General features: G+C 33.2%; 4 protein-coding genes and 1 non-coding gene across 5 annotated transcripts; 2 read left to right on the forward strand and 3 right to left on the reverse strand.

Moving 5' to 3' along the window:
• The first annotated feature begins 777 nt into the window (after nt 1–777).
• On the forward strand, nt 778–4182 carry LOC25485620 (transcription factor ABORTED MICROSPORES). Its single transcript, XM_013614875.3, has 8 exons — nt 778–913; nt 1258–1426; nt 1514–1684; nt 1786–1864; nt 1984–2055; nt 2533–3414; nt 3492–3668; nt 3868–4182. Exons 2-8 carry the CDS (start codon nt 1323–1325, stop codon nt 3946–3948), a joined length of 1566 nt encoding a protein of 521 aa, XP_013470329.1. The 5' UTR covers nt 778–913; nt 1258–1322; the 3' UTR covers nt 3949–4182.
• Nucleotides 4183–4886: 704 nt separating this feature from the next.
• Nucleotides 4887–4969, reverse strand: LOC112418859 (small nucleolar RNA SNORD36). Its single transcript, XR_003008932.1, has one exon. It is a non-coding gene; the product is annotated as a small nucleolar RNA SNORD36 (small nucleolar RNA).
• A 1992-nt stretch (nt 4970–6961) lies between these two features.
• LOC25485622 (basic blue protein) lies at nt 6962–7919 on the reverse strand. The gene is made up of 2 exons (XM_013614877.3): nt 7687–7919; nt 6962–7414 (listed from the first exon to the last, which is right to left on the reverse strand). Exons 1-2 carry the CDS (start codon nt 7871–7873, stop codon nt 7053–7055), a joined length of 549 nt encoding a protein of 182 aa, XP_013470331.1. The 5' UTR covers nt 7874–7919; the 3' UTR covers nt 6962–7052.
• Nucleotides 7920–8207: 288 nt separating this feature from the next.
• Nucleotides 8208–10897, forward strand: LOC112417159 (uncharacterized). The gene is made up of 3 exons (XM_024772288.2): nt 8208–8533; nt 8668–9769; nt 9853–10897. Exons 2-3 carry the CDS (start codon nt 9092–9094, stop codon nt 10693–10695), a joined length of 1521 nt encoding a protein of 506 aa, XP_024628056.2. The 5' UTR covers nt 8208–8533; nt 8668–9091; the 3' UTR covers nt 10696–10897.
• A 2745-nt stretch (nt 10898–13642) lies between these two features.
• LOC25485624 (probable ubiquitin-conjugating enzyme E2 23) lies at nt 13643–20823 on the reverse strand. Its single transcript, XM_024772294.2, has 9 exons — nt 20712–20823; nt 18068–20026; nt 16739–16876; nt 15990–16436; nt 15564–15630; nt 15333–15472; nt 14740–15051; nt 14026–14316; nt 13643–13937 (listed from the first exon to the last, which is right to left on the reverse strand). Exons 2-8 carry the CDS (start codon nt 20024–20026, stop codon nt 14065–14067), a joined length of 3315 nt encoding a protein of 1104 aa, XP_024628062.1. The 5' UTR covers nt 20712–20823; the 3' UTR covers nt 13643–13937; nt 14026–14064.
• Nucleotides 20824–21364: the final 541 nt, after the last annotated feature.

Genomic DNA, 21364 nt, shown 5'->3' on the forward strand with positions numbered 1-21364 from the left:
CAAAAATATTTCTAGAACATGTGACAAATAATTAACTTTTATATGACTTGAAGCTCTTCATTTCTTCTAAAAAATGAAGAGAATCTCAACTCATAATTAACATGACTTTGTAAACAAGTTTTAAACATATATCCGATTTCATTAAGTAGATATTAATTAGTGCAAATACTTTTAAAAAGTAAAAAAAATTATAATATACATTTCTTTTTATGTTTAACATACACTATTATAATAAAATATGATTGGAATAAAATATGACTGAACTAATGTGAAACAATTTTATACTATAATCAAATATAGTTCCTTAAAAAAAACCTGTATCAAATAGTTCCTTAAAAAAAAAAACCTTTATCAAATATAGTTAGTAAACTCTACTCAGCATTCCATATGACGATAATTAATGACAAGGCTCCACATGAGTAATTATACTAAAGATCATTAAAAAAAAAATCATTGTGTTCAACCAAGTGTAGTACCATTACCTTTTACTTTAACACAAAAAATTAACATATTGAATTGTTATATACGTGTATGCAGTTTCTATTATTGGTTAAATATATATTAAAGCATTGGAGTAGTTGAAGTTATAGAGATATTATTAACCAAAACGAAATGAATAACTTTGGCAAGGTAGTTAGGGTTTTGTACGCAATCTTGGAGTCATGCAATATGCTCCTCCCATCATCACCAACTAATCTTATAATATCTTCATTTTTCTGCCTCCTTTCTTTCCTAACAAACTAACACATTAATTAAATAAATCAAAATTATTATTTATTTATCTCTCTCTCTCTCTCTCTCATTCACCCTCTACACTTCACCTACCATAGTAACAGCCTCCAATATATATGCATATAAACAAGATAATATTCTTGTGATAATTAGTTGCATCATGCTTATAAGACATTCATTGGTATAAGCAAATTTGTTTCTACTTGATTTGCTTAGATAATATTTTTGGTATATATAAGCTGTTTTATGTATGCATATGATCTAAATATTTTGATGATGATGATTCAGTTAACTATTGCTGTCATTTAAGCTTATTGTATGAATATAAAGAATAAATTCTACTGATTTTTTTGCATGTATGCATGTGAGTATTTAAAAAATGAATATTCTAATTGTACATTATGTCATTATCTGATATATTCCTTACAAACAAATCATATATATAAGACATGACAAAATTATCACATGATGTATGATTCTGATATCTGACAAATTTTATTATGGTACATTTTGTGTGTTTGCTAGCTAGCTAGCTAGGTAGTAAAAGTTTCAGCATCTATTGGATTCTTATTAATTATTAAGAGTGTGACATGAACAATTTCATCATGCAAAACATTACTGAAAGATTAAGACCTCTTGTTGGTTTGAATGGCTGGGATTACTGTGTCTACTGGAAATTAAGTGAAGATCAAAGGTTATAACTTATATACATTACATTACATTAATTGTGATGCTAATTTGTCAAATTAATTGTGATGCTAATTTGTTGATTTATATGTAGGTATCTTGAATGGTTGGGATGTTGTTGTGGTGGGAGTGAAAGCAACCAAAATGGTGGAGAAGAACATCTTTTCCCTGTCTCTTCATGTAGGGATACAATGTTTTCACACCCAAGAACAAACTCTTGTGATCTTCTTTCCCAACTTTCCACTTCCATACCTATAGATTCAGGGTATATACATATGTTTTTTTTCTTGCTTACTTTTAATTAATTAGTCCCTCCCTTTACTCTTATCTATAATATTAATGTCCTTTAATCTCTTCATTTAACAGGATTCATGCACAGACTCTATTAACTAACCAACCCAATTGGTTGAACTATCCCAATAGCTTGGATCCAAACACATTACATGTAAGTTCATTAGTTAATTCAATCCTATTTTTCAACTTCATCTTTGATATGGAAAATGAATTTCACTTTTTTCAGCTAATTCCATATATATTAATTAATATTTAGTACTATTTTTGCAGGAAACAATTAATGGGACCCATGTTTTGATTCCAGTGCCTGGTGGACTGGTTGAGCTCTTTGTAACTAAACAGGTACTGTCACATTACATTAGAAACACACATATAAGTAGCTTGATATAAATAAATGGCAAAACTATGTCCTTTAGCTTAAAAATTTAAAATTGATTTTATTTTTATTTTTATCTTTAGCTTAATTTATGTGCATGATCATTGAATGATATGCTATAAGGAATGTTTCACCCTTCAACATCATAATTAGACCCTTGTTAACAACATCAAGATCACAATCTTAGATAATCACTAAAATCATGCTAATTTTGATGGATTGAATTCCATCTTTATGAATTGAAAATATAATTTGCTTTTTTGAATTATCAAAGTAAGGTTTTTGGTTGCATAAAAAAAAGAAAAGTTTGGTCCAACATCTTTGAAGCTTTTATACATAAATGAAAGAACTGTTTGAAAATTTTAATTTAGTTAAACAACCTTTGATACAGTTTTGCCTAAATAAATATACCAATAAATTTCTTTTTGTGTATAATATAACAGGTTGGTGAAGATCAAAATGTAATAGATTTTATCACATCTCAATGCATTGTCATGGTGGATCAAGAGGGGATGAACCACTCAATTGGCTTCAATTCAATGAGCAACATGCAATCAAATGTAGGAGATGAAAATGATAACACAAACAATATTTTCCATCCATCAGAGACATTGAATCTTCCACATGACATCTCTGTATTGAACTTCATGCAACAGTTCAATTACAGTTACAATCAACAACAAAACCGAATCAAGAACGATGGAACCTTCTCTGAAGAATACCTAGGTCCATTCCTTCATGATCACGAAAACAACAACACTCTCAAATCCAACACAGAAGAGGAACATGATAGCAAAAGCTTGATGACAGAAAATAATCAATATGTGTTTGTGGATCCTTTAGACACAAAAAAGAAGCAAGAAAATGTTGTTGGCAGATCAGATTCAATGTCAGATTGCAGTGATCAAAATGAAGAAGAGGATGATGGAAAATATAGGAGAAGAAGTGGAAAAGGAAACCAATCAAAGAACCTTGTTGCTGAGAGAAAAAGAAGGAAGAAACTGAATGATAGGTTATATAACCTTCGTTCATTGGTTCCAAGAATCTCAAAGCTTGATAGAGCTTCTATTCTTGGTGATGCTATTGAATTTGTGAAGGATTTGCAGAAGCAAGTGAAGGAACTTCAAGATGAACTTGAGGAAAATTCAGAAACAGGAACTGAAAGTAACTGCGTATATGTTGATGGTGTTCAAGTTAAAGCAAATAATAATAACAATGTTACAAAAGCAGAACATGGTTTTCATGTTGGGAATGGCTATGTATCAAAACAAAAGCAGGAAGATGTTGGTACTGTTGTTACTGACAAGCAGACACAGCAGATGGAGGTAACTATATATATATCAACATAGCTTAAACTAAAATTTCTATATATAAAAAGTGTAGTAACACATGAATATTGCAGGCACAAGTGGAAGTGGCTCAGATAGATGGTAATGAGTACTTTGTGAAGGTGTTTTGTGAGCATAGGCCTGGTGGTTTTGTGAAATTGATGGATGCTTTCAACACTTTAGGCATGGATGTAATGCATGCCACAGTAACCAGTCATAAGGGTCTTGTCTCAAATGTTTTTAAAGTTGAGGTAAATATAATATACCTTCAAAACATTAGCACAAGTTTATTATTATTCCATAACTGAATAGCACAACATTAATTTAATGTTCACTTAGAAAGAATAAATTATCCTTTGTTTATTCACATATGAATTGAATGAATTTGTTAGACTACATCAAATCAAAGTATGATGTGATAATAATGATACTAATATTTCTTACTAACAGAAAAAGGAGAGTGAGATAGTTGAGGCTGAAGAAGTTAGAGATTCACTACTAGAGCTGACACGGAACAAATCGGAATCATAAGATGACATCAACATCAGAGAAAATTGATGCAGTTTCAGTAGTTAAACTTTCCATAATTGCTCTTTTTTTTACAATGTTCAATCAATACTTTGGAAAGTCTAGTGGAAATAATTGAAGAGGTTGTTACCAACCTAAGTAAGCATAATAATGTGCAAATAAATTACCCAATTTCAAATGTGTTGTTGAAATTTGATACTCACCCTTCACTTTTCTTGTATAAATATTTCTATCTCTCTCTCTCATATACATAAAGAGTGAATAGAGAAATGGATGGAGATGATCCAAATTCGTTATTGTTACAAGATAACAATTTTTATGTGGCATTTAAATCCATGTCTCTTTCTTTTCTTTTTTCCCCTTTATATCCCAAAAAGTAGAGAGACTAATATGCAATTTATGGAAAAGGGACCGATATAGAACTTTTTAAAATGCAGCGAGAGTTTTCTTTAAATAGACCACTTTAGGGAGAGTTACAAATTTTAAAAATTATAAGAATCAATTTGTAAATTTTGTTATTTTATAGGAACCAATTTACAACATTTGAATAAATATAAGGACTAATTTGTAAAATTCAAAATATAAATATAACCTACTGTGTAAATTTTAAAACATACATGAGCCAATTCGTATAATTAAAAAATGAAAAGAAAAAAAAAAAAAAATACAATTTGAGACTCACGTATTATAATATAAGGTAAGGGAGAAAATAATAACAACAAATGAAACAAAAAATCTACAAAACTATTGAATCTAAATATAACACGAACATAAAAAAAAGATATGAAAATTTGAATCTAAGATAGTCTTTCAAAGTTGCAGCATATATATAAAAACATTCATTATATCCTAAAAAAAAAAATCAATTTTTTTTTTTGAAAGAATGTGTGTTTATTCATATTCAAGAAAGAACAAAGAAAAGCTTGATATTGAGTATGATTTGAGCATCAGTTTTAAAAAGCTCGATTAAAATTGCTTCATGGAATAACCAATCGGTAATTATTATTTTATTCATCATCTGCTCATGATCATAGTTTCAAGCTAAACTAAAAAAAAAACTAAAAAAATGAATTGAAAAAAGACAATATGAGGAAAGGAAAACTCATGATCATGTCTCAAGCTTAAATAAAAATAAAAATATGAATTGAAAGAAGAAAATATGAGAAAAGGAAAAGAGAGATGCTAATTTAGCAAACTCCACAACCCTGTATGTCTCTATTTATAGTCATAGATACTCACAAGTTAAACATGTCACTTAGAAACGTGTACCTTTTAAAAAGTCCTCACCCAACAATTTCGAAACAGCCATAACAATATAAACCTAAACATAGGGATATACAAATAAACAATAACTTAGAAATTTACCGTTTAATTAATTATTTTTTCAAGGCAAATGAAGTGGAGGTGGTGAAACAAACTCCCTGAAAAAAAAAAAAAAAAGATAAACAAAACAAACAATGGGGTGAGAATTGAAAAATGGGCATCATCACTCTTCTTCCTTTTCATGAATGATAAAGGGGTGAGAATTCTAATCCATTTTCAAACCGGTAATATAATTTTTTTAGATAAATTAACCTAGCTAAATTGATACCGGAGAGAATCTGACCGAAGACCTCGAAGAGGATCACACTCCCATGTCCCAAGCCAGTACCACCAGGCCAACCAAAATGGGTTTTAACTCCTAAATATAATTAATTATCTACACCTAGAAAATTGAAAAACTAAATCCATTTTTCAACTACAAATATAATACATCCAATCAAATTACTTTATGGACTCAAATGGTTATTGAGTTTTACCAAAGACCGAACCGTTCAAGAGAATCTGTTCGAGTTTTACCAATGACTGTACTATTTAAGAGAACCCGAGTTCAATTATTGATTGAAACAAATATTGGTTAGACCTTATTACCTTGGTGAAACTCCAATTTATCCCTCACTTCATATACACATTATGTTGCCCCTTCATATACTTGAAAACTAAACCAATGTACAACACCACCTAAAAATAAAATAGATTTAAAATTTAAAATAAATTATCTTGAATTTAATTTCAAAACTATGCAAAATTTAATAACTTAACACAACAAGCACTATATTTTTTTCCTCTAAAAAAAGCACTATGTTTTTTTTTAAAAAAAAATATAATGGTATGAACATCACTTAAATATATATTTTATTGGTGAAAAATAATTTAAATTTAAATAAATCAAATACATTAATTAAGTAAAGATTGAATTAAGAAATACCAAGAACAGTGGTTGCACAACGGATTACTTGTGTTTGAAGAAACCAGCTCAAATATGGAAGTCCATTTGTCCGTATGTTCCAAAGTTTGTGAAGTCATATTTTTTTGGTTTATATGATTAATTATATCACGAACAAGATTTTAAACAGTGGTTATGGAATGGTAGTAATTATCAATGACGTGGTAAACAAAACAAACAATATTTCCCATCAATCATATGACAATTACAATTACAATTACAATCAACAACAGAACAGAATAAAAAAAAAACGATGAAACCTTCTCCCAGGAAAGAGCAAAGTTTTCATGTTCCGAATGGCTATGTTTCAAAACAAAAACAGGAAGGTGTTACTGACAAGCATACACAACATATGAAGGTACCTGTCAACCTAGCTTTTATATATTAATTACTTTTGTCATTAATTAAACATTTATAACAATGTACTATCAATGGAAATAATTGAAGATGAGGTTGTTGCCAACCTAAGCATAATGATGAGACAACTTTGAATATCGTTATTGTTGAAATTGGATTGATCTTTCCGTCACTCCTCAATACATTGCTCTCCTTACTCTAAATCTCTTTGAGAGAGATTAAGAGGGACATGGAGGGTAAAGAGAACAAGGGATAGAGAGAGTGAAGGAGATGTTCCAAACGATTAAAATTACTTTATAATGTTATTTTTGTAGGTTAGTTTTTAAAATATCTACACAAATATCCATTTGACATAATTCGACTAGATATACATTTTATGTGATTATAACAAACTTTAAAAAAATTGTGACTTAAAATAAATGATGGGTAATTTAAATGAATGATACAAAAAATCATCTAAGAAAAAGTATCTAAATTTGTCCAATCAAAAATACAAATTGAGCAATAATAATCCAGTTCCAAAAGGAACGAACTTCCCAATCACTCTCCATCTTTGAGAGATACAAGAATTTTGTGATGGAGTTGGTTGAATTTGTGGATTTAATGCACCATCCATAAAATCAGTACCATTGTTGCTAACTTCTTTGACTTCAATCCCAAACCTCATTCCTCCAAGACAATGTCCAGCTATATTGCAAATGAACCAATATTTCTTCACCTTATTCAGAACCACTTCATCTTCTCCACTTTCATACTTAGCCAACACTCCACTACTTGTTTCACATGATCTAAAAGTTTCCTCTCTCACTTCATACACATTATGTTGCCCCTTCACATACTTGAAAACTATACCAATACAACACCAAAAATATAATTTAAAATAAATCATCTTTGAATTTAAATTTAAAACTAAATATTAAATTTTAATTATACTTTCAAAATTTAATAGAATAAATACAAATATATGGACTTTATTTTTTAAAGATAATGTTATGAACTTATGATCACATACGAATATCTTTTATTGGCGAAAACAATATTTTTAAAATTAAAAAAAAAAAAATATCAAATACAAGAATTTAGTAAAGATTGAATTGAGAATGAGAAGTACTACGTACCAAGAACATCTCCACGGCTAAAGTTGTATCTCTCTGCCCAAGTAGCATAATTTGTTTGGCTACTCCATTCATCTTGATCACCAACAGCATAAACACTAGCCATGACACAGTTCAAGAGAAAACTACATAGCAAAATAAGAATTGAAAGTATGAAGGTACAGTTGTTGAAGAAATTTGTGATCACCATTTCTTTGAAAAAGTAAGAAAGAAGATGTGATGAAACAGTGGCTGAAATAATGGTGGGTTGCCACTTGCTACAGGTTTGCTTGTGTTTGAAGAAACAGCTCAAATATTGGAAGTCCACATCATCGAATAATTAATTTTGTCAATGTTCCAAGTTTGTGAAGTCACGTTTTGGTTTAGGCTTAAATATGTAATTGATCCCTGCAAATAGGGGTCGTTTAAAAATTGGTCCTTGCAATCACTAATCCTTGCAAACAAACCCTGCAATGGTTAATCACTTAAAAATTGGTCCCTGTACCCAGTTAAACTCATCCAGGTCATCTGTTTACTGACGTGGCAACGTCTAACAGGCTTTCACTTGACAGGTCAGCCATATGGGCATGGGAATGGACGAAAATGCCCCTCTTCAGATGAGGGCAACGTAAAATTACGTAACTACCCTTCGTTCCTTCATTCTCATGGTTGGTACGAATTGCGATCTCTGGGTGGAGAAATTAGGGTTTGAAAAGGGGATTACGGTTTCAAAGCGCGGTTGAAGTGTAGAACCCATACAGATCGAAAGAAATGAAGTTTCGTGACTCGTTTTCAATGGCGAATCCAAAGGAGGTGTCTTTTTCGAATTCGAAGAACGCAAAGGATGGAGAATCGTCAGGACATAATACAGGTATGTTCATCTGAAACGATGAATTTTGTTTTTAGTTGTTGTTTTTTCGGTTTTGTTTAGTTGAATGTCATCGTTTTTAATTTAGGGTTTTATTTTTTCCATCATTTCTAAATTAGGGTTTAATTATTTTCCAGATTTGGGTATTTCCGTGAAGTTCCATTATGGGGGGAGGTTTGTTAGGGATTGTGTTATTTGTTACAATGGGGGAGAAGAAACGTTGATTGAAGGTGTAGATCCTGATAAATGGTGTTTTTTTGAACTAACTGGAATTTTGGAAACTGATTTGCTAGTTAAAAAACCTTTTAGGTTGTGGTGGATGTTAGATGAAGATCTTAGTTTTAGATTGATTAAAGATGATGCCACTGCTGAAGTTGTAAAAGATTATGCACTTAACAAAAATAATGTTGTTAATGTTTTTGTTGAACATAATGTGGATGAAAGTATTGTTGTTGTTGATATCCCTAATTATGATGTTGTTGGTGAGGAATTGGGTGAGATTAATAAGGTAGTTAACAATGAGAAGGGTGAGAGTTCAGAGGCAGTAAATGTGATGTCTTAATGAACAACATTTCTGAAGCATTTAATTCAACAATATTAGTTGCTAGAGACAAACCAATACTTACCATGGCTGAATGGATTAGAACATATTTAATGAATAGAATGTCAACCAATAGGCTTAAGCTACAGAATTGGAACCATAAGATAATGCCTATGCCTAGGAAAAGATTAAACACAGAAATTGTGAAGTCTGGTGGTTGGGTTGCCATATGGGGTGTTGCTGAAGAGTTTGAAGTTCATCAGGTAGGAGGAAGTCAGGCTTTTACTGTTAATTTGGCAAAAAAAACTTGTTCATGTAATTTTTGGGAGTTGGTGGGGATTCCTTGCAGACATGCCATTGCAGCTATGTCTAAAACTTCAAAGGACCCAGAAGATTATGTCTCTGACTGGTATAGCAGGGAAATGTATGAAAAGTGTTATACACACAATGTAAGTGCTATCAATGGTCAAGACATGTGGCCAGAGGTTGAATGTGAGGAGTTGTTACCTCCTGCTTATAAAAAGGGTCCAGGAAGACCAAAAAAGGTTAGAAGGAGAGAAGCTGATGAAGCACCATCCTCACAAGGTAAGTATAAAAGATATGGGACTACTTACAGGTGCACAAAATGTGATAAGTTTAGGCATAATGCTAAAGGATGCAAAAGTCTAACTGTCAACCCCAATGCTCAAAAAAGAAAGGTATTACATGTTATCATTTTTTAGATTTATTCTTCAAATTTTGTAATAAGCTAACATGTGTATTCTATTATTGGTGAAAACAGAGAAAGCCACCAAGACAACCAAGTGAAGCTAGGACTAGTACAAGTGAAGCTAATGCTGGAGCAAGTGCAACTGATGTTAATGATGGAGCAAGTGCAAGTGCAAGTGCAAGTGCAAGTGAAGCTGTTTGTGGAGCAAGTACAATTCATGGTGGGGAGTCTACATCAAGTGCAAATGAGTCTGTGCAGGGTGCAAGTAAGAAAAGGAAGGTTGGGAGCAATACAACATTCATTCCTCCAAAACAGAGTAAGAAATCTAAAAAAAATCCCATGGCCTTTATGTCTTCATCTGTAAAGCCAAGTGCTAATGTACAAACAACAGTTCACACCACCAAAAAATCACACACATTAATAGAGCCAACTGCAAATGTCACCACTACGGTTCACACTTCAAGCACATCTGTGAGGCCAACTGCAACTGTCAACACTGTGGTGCACACATCAAAAAGTTCACACACAGTTGTTAAACCCACAGCAAATGTAACCACTGTTATTAACCCAAAACCTACTGTCATCAAGAAACCTTCTGTTAAACCTGGTATGCACAGAAAACCACCAAGAAAACCTACTGTTCGCACCTTAGATGTTGTTAGGGCCATTGTGGAGCCAATAGTGAAAGTTAAAGCCCCTATTAGGAAGAGTAGGAGAATAGTCTGGAAAGGTCCTGCAATAAAAAATGGTCCAGGTAAAGATTTGGAAAACCCAATTGAGGTGGTTGATGAAGAGGTTGAAGAGGCAGGTGGATCAGAGAAACATGTTGCTGAAGCTACACCAAGGAAATTAACAGATGCAGGTGGAAGCTGCTTGGCCTTGTTAAGAAGTGTTGAAAATGTGAAGTATATTTAGTGTTAATTATGTAATGACATTTCCACTGACTTGTATTTTGTGTTTGGCAAAGTCCAACTTATGTAACTTGTTTAAGACTTGTATCTTGGTGTTTGGTTATGTCCCACTTATGTAATAGCAGTACTTGAATTGTCATAACTTTGTGATTTGCTTGGCTAAGTCCAAATTTTGTAAAACAAAGTATGAACATCTGTTATTATAAGTATTCAACTTTTGGCAAAGAATGAATTATTTTTAAGTATTCAACAATTATAACTTGTGTTTCAAACTTTAATTGCAATCATCTTCCAAACATTGACACAACCTAACAACCCATGATTTCATTCAGAAACTTCACATTACATAATAGTTGTACCAACAAAATTACACAAACACAATACACAATTACACAACAATACATTACACCATAACACACCACAGCTAACATCAAACTTACAAAGTACATAACATTACTTCTTAACAAAGAATACAGCAAAGATCAACCAGCTAGCTATGATAATCCACTTAAGCAATTCAACCTTCTTCTTCTCAGCCAACACCTTCATTTTCCACTTGTCTTTCTTCTTCTCCCATAATTCACCACAGTTGCAATGTTGGTTTGTATACCTTCCAGACTTTGCAGACTCAGCTTCACGAATCACAGGTCCATTCACAGGTGCAGACTCATCTTCACGAATCAGATGTGCATTACCTTCTTCACGAACCAAAGGTGCAGAGTCTGCTTCCTTTGAGTTTGAAACAGCTGAATAGCACTGAGTCATTGGTCTGGTAGCTGGCCCAAGTTCATCATCCCAAATCCACTCATTGCAGGTTTTGTATTTTTTCTACATACCAAAGCAAGCATTTTCCAATTTTATTCACTGTCACTGTATTGTATGAAAAACGGAAATTTCACAAAATAAAACTTACTTGCCAATCGCGACATCTCCAAAACCTCCTGCCTTGATTCTCCAAAGTCGTTGCTATGTAAAGAATCATCGGCTTCATAGGTAAACAACGGCACAGTGGAAGCATCCCTCGAGATGTGGGCAATGAGGGAGGAGGAAACTTTCCACCATTGCAGTAGGTTTCGTAGCTGTCTTTTGTTGAGGTATCGGTTGACATTTGCAATGTTAAGGAAACAATGACTGAAATGAAATGAAGAAGAAGAAGAAGAAGAAGAAAACGATCTGGAGATCCAGGAAGAAGAGGGTCGCAGTGAAAGAGAAGAGAAAAGGATGGTTTTTGAAGAAGATGAACGAAGGGTAGTTACGTAATTTTACGTTGCCCTCATCTGAAGAGGGGCATTTTCGTCCATTCCCATGCCCATATGGCTGACCTGTCAAGTGAAAGCCTGTTAGACGTTGCCACGTCAGTAAACAGATGACCTGGATGAGTTTAACTGGGTACAGGGACCAATTTTTAAGTGATTAACCATTGCAGGGTTTGTTTGCAAAGATTAGTGATTGCAAGGACCAATTTTTAAACGACCCCTATTTGCAGGGATCAATTACATATTTAAGCCTTTGGTTTATATGATTATATCATGAACAATATTTTAATGGAGAGAAAGTCCTCACATTAACACCCTCAGTAATTGACACTGAATATAAGGTTAAAGAAATTGAGAGGTTAAAAATATAAGGTTTAAATCTGAAGAAAACTATTAACAATTAACATACTAATATTTACTATTAAAAAAAAAGAAAGAAAAATAACGTCATTGTACATACCTTAAAAGTTGGAAGAAACGATTATTATTAACTTCACACCCAAGATAGGCCAAGTCATCATGTTTTCTGCTTTGCCAATCATAATAATTATCGGTACCACTTCTATGCTAGGCATATTGCATAAGAATAAAGAAGAAATTTGGTCCCTAAATTATTGCTCTTATCAATTTAATCTTTAAACGATATATATATATATATATATATATATATATATATATATATATACACTAAGTTGTTCTTAAACTATTATTAATCCATTGTATCAAGCATTCATCTCCTTTAAAATAAAAGAAAAATTGATGAGAGGGATATAGTCATGAATTTGTCCCTAAAGTTGTTACTTCATGATCACGGTTTAAGTTCTAAAACAGTATTTCTATAGGTCGAGCGTAATTTACAATTTGAATGTTATTAAACAATACAGCTTCCAGCAATTAATTGTCATGATTCACGAGTCGATTATACTTGTTAAAGTGGCAACAAGTAATTTTAATTTTAATAACAACCCATTAGTTATAGGTCCCAGTATTATGAAAAATGGACTTTGATTTAAATTCACGATTGAGCAGAACAGGATATCTGTTAAAATAGTTGGAAGTTATGTGGAGTTGGTTAAGGTAATTTATTTTAAAGGAAGTGTTGGTTAAGGTAGTTAAATTTAGTTAAGTGTTAATTAGATGGTTATAGTTAATTAACCAGTTAGATGGTTATAATTAGTTAACCATTTCAGTTAGTGTCGGACCATAAATAAATATTCATATTTATACAATGGAGTGCACCTTAAATTGACATATCCACCAGAAGCCAAAACAGAGTGCTCATATAAAAAAGAATAAATATATGTGGCTTGGCTGAATTTGTTTGTTTTAACTTGGCTCAATTTTTTATTATTCTTAATTTTCAATTTCAATTAATAGCACATGTCAATACATAATTTTAACTATTATAATATCTTTAATTATCTATAATAAAAAATAATAAAAGTTTGATATCATGAATTTATTATTGAGACAGATCGAACATCTTACATGCTAACATTTGTGCATTATATATTAGTTAAAAAATATGATCAAATTAAGTAATGTGAACAGTTCAGATTGTAAAACTGCGACATGTCGTGCTTATGAAACTTGGAGGAAGTACACACAAGACTCATCAAAATTGACAGCAAAAATGTCAAACGCTTAAACCAAAAATGAAGACTTGTGAGCGTAGAAAAGGAGTGCAAAGGGAGAAAGAAGAAAAACAAAATTGGTCATTCTTCAATTATATTCAATTCACCGAATCGTCACACACGAGTTAACAAACCATTGCAACACCATTAACAGAGACTTTTAAATACTCGAGAAAATCCAACCCTTTCCACCCTCTGTCCAAATATTCAAAAAAATAAAAGTTCATAACATGAATGTCAGTGATGAACGTTGCCTCCCCTCTACATGTGACCATACTCAAAGGGATATTCAGCCTGCTCTGTTAGAGGTTGCTTCTCTCAAAGGTTTTTGCTTCCAATTCTGTTCCTTCAAGCTCCTAGAAGTGAATTGGTCTTTTAAATAAGAGAAATAAAAGTATTTAATAGTAGAAATCAAAACTCAAGAACCTTTACACTTGTCGGTACCTTCAAATTGTAAGAGAGTGATTGGTGTATTTACTTTTGCTACAACTCTTTCAAATGCTTAAATTCCTCGCAATCAGCCCCAACTTCACTAAGTGACGCGAAAAGCTTTGGCACTATCTTGGCCAACATCAACTTGAAACCAACAGAGGTTGAATTCGGACTGCTATTGTCACTCACAGAGGCATCTCTAGTCAACGAGCCGATCAAGTAGCCTTTCATATATGCATCACAAGCCTTAAGAATGTAATGACCACGCCTCCTAAAATGTTCTTTGATGAGCACTTCAAAATCCTAGAGAATACATCAGGAAGATAACAGTTAAATATACATTGCACATCTAAAAGAAACAAGAGAAATATTAACAAGACATTAGAATGCAAATATGGGATGGTAGAAACTCTACACTTCCTGACACTTATTTTGGGAGAATGGTAGACTTTCTCACACTTTAATACCTTGTTTACTACGTATTCCTTCAAGATTTAAATGTTGTTTTTAATACATACGATAAACAAAAGCTACCTAAAGAAAGTGTTCTGATTATTCTTTGCTAACCCTGCACCAGCCCTTTTTTAATGGTGTAAATTTTCTATAATGATATATTAACTATACATACGGAGTCCAGTGAAACAAAGTATGCAATATTGCAAGTCCTTTAACCAATCAAAGATAAAGTAGGAGCAAATAAAATATTTAAACATCATTCACAATCACCTTGGGTGGCTTCCGCATAAGATACATCATGGTCTTGCAGTTCAGTAAAAATGTATTCTCATTGTATGATAACGAATTCTTCTCTCCTTCAGCTGTTCCAGTCTGCTTATCATATCCAGCTTCATTGAAGTAAGGCTTGGAGTTGAGTACTAGCCCTTGTAGTGAAACTAGAACTTGAAGGATGCTAGAAGATTTTGGATCCCATACTTCATTGCCTCTGCCTGTCCATGTGTTTAGAAGGCTAAGGCAAACCTTCCCTTCCTCATACAAATTAGGGTTAATACGCCAACCACCTGAATGATAGTATGCTGACTGCACCATTTGAGGCCACGACAAAGAACACAGGAGGACATGAGATACATTCATGTGGACTAAATTTATATAATGGAATACACCTTCCAGTCACTATTATAAGCAAAAGTTGATATTTTAGATTCATTCAATAAATGATGTGTGATCTTTAATATAGGTCACATACACCATTTATTGAATGAACCAAAAATATTAAATTTTGCTTATAATAGTGACCCGAGGGTGTATACTATTTACATCTCAACATAATAAATTGATGTAGCTTCAAAATAAGGCCTTACCGGTGGAACATCAGGATAATCTGGGGGAAGGTGAAAATCAAAGAAAAACAGCCCATCTTGGTAAGGAGTCCCAAATGGCCCTATAATAACTGCTCTCACAAGATCCATTCTATCTTCATAAACTCGTACATAGATTTCCTCTGTCAAAATGATTAAATTTTGTTCACATTTATTGAAATGGGTGATAAATACAATACAATATGAATGAATCTATCATCACTGTTCACTGACCAGGAAGGTTGTTTTGTAGTATGCCCCAATCTTGTTGCACCTTCTTATACCATTTTCGTATGTTACTCTGCAAGTGGAGTGAAAAACATTTAGTGACTCCAATCCCATGTGATATAACAAAAGAATTTATATTTTAAAGAAACAAGCATTTTAATGTATTTGTGTGCATACTCACATGTTCGATGCACCAATGATAAAAATTCAACAGTATTGATATTTGATTTAGCTAAATCTAAAAATAAGAACCTAACCTACAATAATACTAATCTGTAATGATGATTAATCAATACTCAGGCAAGTCCATGCCTGTATATCTTGGTTAATATTCATCAAAGGAAGATGAAGCATAAAATAAACATGCAACTACCTATTCATTTTTTCATTTCCCTACTTCCCTCGAGATTAGAATTAAGGCAGAAGCAGTACCTGTCCATTTGCACCAATATAGTAATGGTCTAACGGATCTGTAACCATGTCAAAATGTTTCAAACTACAAGCATCATTGTCACAACTGGCAGGAGCCTCTTTATTCTTCAAGCTGCAAAGTGTCTCAGATGCTTCCACATTTTCTAAACCTTCTGGAATAACAGACTCCTCATTTTTACAACTCTTGCTGCCCAAATTGTCACCATCAATGGCAATATATTCCTGAGAACTGGACTCACAAATTTTAACTGGTGACGAACATTCAATTTCACCATTTGACTGGACGTGAACAGGATCCAAGTTCTTCTGTCCCCTGGAGAATATTCCAGACGCAAGTCGGGTTACAAATCGAATTGCTGCAAGTGGGACAGAAAGTGCCGCGGCCCTACCAGAGTCTTTCTCTCCATTCTCTTCTGCAACATTGCTTGAATTTTCCCTATTAACATCCTGCATGTAATTTTACATTATTATAGAAATAGACTAATAATAACTATAACCAACATCTCTAGTTGGCCCATGATATGTCTACCATAAAACAAATCCATTTATCGAAGGGAGGAACTGACTCAAAAGACCTTTTCAAATGAAGAAAAATAAAGGATTTTGAAAGAAATCCTGCTAAAAGTAACTTTTTGATAGGAATCCTGCTAAAAGTACCAGGTGACAGATTTTCCCTTAGGCTTCCTCTGAGAAAGAAGCAAGTTTAAAACTTACTAATAACCAAGTTATAGTTGGAAAGAGAAACAAACCTCTCTGGAATCCTCTTGGACTTCCATTTCATCATCATCAACGGTTTCCCAGGTTGCAGCATCGCTTATATCACTCCCTGCCGCAAGTGATTCAGCATCATCATCTCTACCAACCACATAGATTGCTTGGGGTCCAACCTGGAATTAACGTAAATTATAGATAGTGAAATACAAGTGTTGTATCATTAGACATGAACAAGCGCTTAAGAACACAAACACGCCATATATGTTTATACTAACTCCAATCTATTATTTTGCTTCTTGGATTATTTGCACAAAAATGTTTTGATTAAGAATCTAATCAAACCTCATTTGAAGCTATGAATTGGAAAGATCCATAAACCAAAATCTATGGGCTATTTTAGCACCAACAAAAGACTGTTCAACATGCTAGCAAAGGATCTTTAGTAACCTCCGTAGCAAAAGGAACAGGCTACGCTTGTTCCTAATAGTCACTGCTTTCTATGACATGATTTAAGCCTATAGATATTAAAATGAATACAAATAACAATTACAATGTAGGTGATATAAAACCTTTCAGCAGACATTTAGAAAAAGACCACCCACTCAAAAGAAAATAAAAATATGACTATCAAACAATGGTAGAAAGTAGAAACACATATCTACAACTCCACTATGATTTTATATTATGGCACAGGCAACAAATGTTCCTTGACTAGATATTCATACTCCACCTTATTTTGTATTCTTTAACTCCACCTTAAGGATCATATATTCACTCAGAAATTGGGAATTAGGCTTAACTCAACCCCAAAAGCTAGCTCAAGAGATGGAGATTGCTAAATACCTACAAACTAACGTACGCAGATTCATCTTTCCCTCCTTTTCCTTAGTAATACTAGTTCACACTTCAGCAATAAGTTTTGACAACTTTTATATCTAATCCTTATTGATTGGGACTCTATAAGCTGGACCAAATTTTACCAGCCCAGCAAGCATCCTAAAGCAAAATCCTATACCAATTTCCACCATTTCACAAAGGTCTTCCTGAATCACTCTTCACAGAAACTGAAAGGCACCTTCGCTGATTGTAAGTATTATGTCTAAAGTACTATTAACACTGATGCACTTAGTAGAATATCTAATCACTGGGAAATTGAACATCCTGATTATGTTGTAGTCATACTCGTACAAATTTTAAAACCTAGGCATTTCCACCAACAGAAACAACACAACCAGATTGCAAGTGGTGTATTAATGATATGTGTACAAAACTGAATATAAGTAAAACATGCAGCATTTATCTTTTATCAACAGAATGGGAAGAAATAACAGATAACAATAAGTAAATAAATTAAATGAGCATACCGTTGATACCATCCCATCAGCCCATGTAACTTCAATATCACCATTCTTAAGGCCAGTTATATTTCCAACCCAAGAGAGGTCTGAGAACTCCACATCAGTTTCGCCAGAAGATGCTTTTTCTGTCTGGGTTGCTGCTTCATTTTTATGTCCATTTTCTTCGTTTTCCTGCTTCGATTTCTCAGTAGACTCTCCAACAGAAGCTTCTAAACAGACAGACACAGGAGATAGTCTAACAACCACGTCCCCATAGCAGTACTCAAAATCTGGATGGCCCTCTAGCTCGTAGACACTTACAATTTCCTCGTTGTCGAATTCTCGGGGATCATCTGCCTTGGCAGCTGGTTTTATCCACCTCACACAAGCTGTCCGCTCTTTGGCATCAACACTCCTCACCACCCCAACTCGGCTAGTTTCACAATTATCCTCACCATCATCAGAGGTCTTCTCTACAACATATTGTTCTGAAACAAATTCATGATCACCAGGAGTATCAATAGGAATTAAACTTGTAGAATCTAGTCCACACTCTATCGTTCCATCCTGCCAAGAAACATCAATTCTTGTCCTAGTGTTGACAATTTGAAGAGCTTTTTCAAAGCTTTCCTCTTTCTTCCGGGCTCTCTTTTCTTTCCTGATGACAACTTTCCTTATTTTCTTGCGGTGAAGAGGCCAAGCTTCACGGACAGGATCCTTTGATACTGATATAGAACTACCACATGAACTAGATTCACAAGAAGGATTATTTCTATCATTTCCATCATTCCCTTCCAAAGCACCCACTGGATCAAGGTCCATAGTATCTTTATTCCCATTTGATTCCTCAACTGTAGCGTCTTCTGAATCACATCCGCTTCCTGTTTGATTAGAATCTAATTCAATGTTAATAGAATCGTTATGTTCCAATTTTGATTTGTTTTTGTTGATGGAAACAGAAGATGACAGTGCAGATGAGTGTAAAAGACACCGGTCACCCAATTGCCAATTTGCATGAGCAAAACAAGACAGCAATTTTAAGTTTTTTGGACTCTGTTCCTCAGCTGGGGCAGCAGAAGAATACGGCCCATGACCTGCAGATGCTATCCAATAAACAAACACTGATCCAACTGTAACATTGGTGACAGTACCTTCTAACCTACTAGCTTTCCACAAGCCAGACAACCATCTAGCCATCTTGAAGATGGATGAAGACTTGGCCCTTACACGTTGCCCTGGGTAATAAGGGAAATGTCCATCTTCAAGAATATTGTTCTTCGAAATTGGTTTAAGATCCATCGGATCTGCTTTGGAGACTTTACAAACTGAACCATCATCAAATAAGACAGTCACATTATCCAAAACATCATCAACTTTTCCTAACCAAGACCCGAGCACCACGTAATCTCCAGCAGTGAAATCCCTGATACGCTTCAAGTCTTTAGATGATACATCTTTTATGATAGATCCATCATGGGCCAACAAATCCACAGATATATTGACATCAACCACAACACCCACTTGCCCGGTAGGGTCAGAGGCAGAAGCTACAAAATCACTATGTAAAAATCCACGATCAACAACTTCTACATCACTGAAATTCTGCGTGGATTCAGATTCATCCATCCAGAGTACACGTAGCTCGTTAGTCTGAAGAGCAGCAGTCTTACGGTGCACAGAAGCATCATTCCTATCAGAATTTCTGCAACCATTATTACTTTCATCACCTTCCTCAACATCACCCTCCTCACCCTCATCATCAGTGACTCCACTGTCTGTATCAGAATCAGAATCTGAATCCGAATCAGAATCACCATTAACTTCTGTCACAATCCCAACCATCCCAGTGTTTTTATTCTTGACAACATCTTGTCTATAAATTTGCATAGTATTACTTTTCTTACAAGAAACTCCATCAGGTTCGGCATTAGCATTTTCAGCCGGCTCTTTGTTTTCAGAATGCGCTTCATGTTGTTGAACTTCCATCTAAAATCATAAAATATCAATTAAAAAACTTATATAAGAAAACTTTAATTCAGCAATTGTAACAATGAAAAGTTATCCAATCAAGTTCTACTTCTAAGAAAAAAGTTCCACCTCTTCCATAGTTTTAAAATTTACTTAGCAGCATGAAACAAAATCTGTCCTTAACTAAATAACAATAATAAACAGAAATATTCAAAAAAAAAAAAAAAAAGGCATAAACTTTAATCTATATGCACACAAAAAAAAAAGCTAAAAAAATGAATTCTGGATCTGAAATCACGTCACAGAATCAAACAAAAACATAGTTTAGCTACCAATTACAATCTAGTCTGTGAATTCAAATACACACGCATGCGCGCACACACAACATCATTGATAAAGGGTTATAGTTCAATGAGAGGATATGATAATTGATTATATGATAATAAAAATAAAAATCTGCAGAAAAAACACGGATTAACATAACCTAAGGTAGCTGAAAGAATAAAAAGTAATCGAATAATAAAGGAATGAGCTAGTTTTTGAGGTTGAATAGGCGTTGCGAGAGGTTAATCGTTTCGGAAAATAAAAATGAAGATGGAAAAAGAAAAAATCTATCAATATTAGGAATTAATTGAAAAGGATAATAAAAAAACCTATAGCTGTAGGGAGAAGAGAATAGAGAGAAATTGAAATTGAAGCTTACGAAGAAAGAAGAAGGAGCTCGGTCGCGTTTATTTATCAGATAAAAGACGATGAAGAATATGCGAACAAAGTCTAGTATTTGTTTTTGCAGCGGCGTAGGGACAATTTCGTGATTATTGCGTTGCTTTGTAATTTAGGGATGCCAATGCGTATATATATGTCTAATCCATTCGATGTTAGTCGTTTAAGATTTGCATACGATTTTCAAGGAAACGATTAATTGTGTTGATTTTAATAATAAAGTTAGTAGCATTTATTAAAATATTTTTATTAATTGTAGTTAATAAAATATTAAATATGAGTATAATATTAGAAAAAAATAATAAATGTTGCATTGATATTGTAAAGTGTTAATTATTCTTAGAAAAAGAAAAAAATGTTAAAAAGACAATTATTGTGAGACGAAGGAATATGATTTCTGTGTCATTATGAGATAATTATTGTGAGACGAAGGAGTATGAGACTAGGATGAATGATCTCCTAAGATGTCATTGTGTTGCATCTTTTTTATTTTGCAAAAATATATATAATCTATTAATTTTAAAGTATTATAGTAGATAGTCATCAATAAATATTTTATAATAGATTTCTTTAAAGAATTTTTTTTTTTTTTTTTTTTATATTTACATAGGTTTCTTCATTCGTCTTTAAAGA

This window comes from Medicago truncatula, chromosome 1 (genome assembly GCF_003473485.1).
Source record: "Medicago truncatula cultivar Jemalong A17 chromosome 1, MtrunA17r5.0-ANR, whole genome shotgun sequence".
Classification (NCBI taxonomy): domain Eukaryota; kingdom Viridiplantae; phylum Streptophyta; class Magnoliopsida; order Fabales; family Fabaceae; genus Medicago; species Medicago truncatula.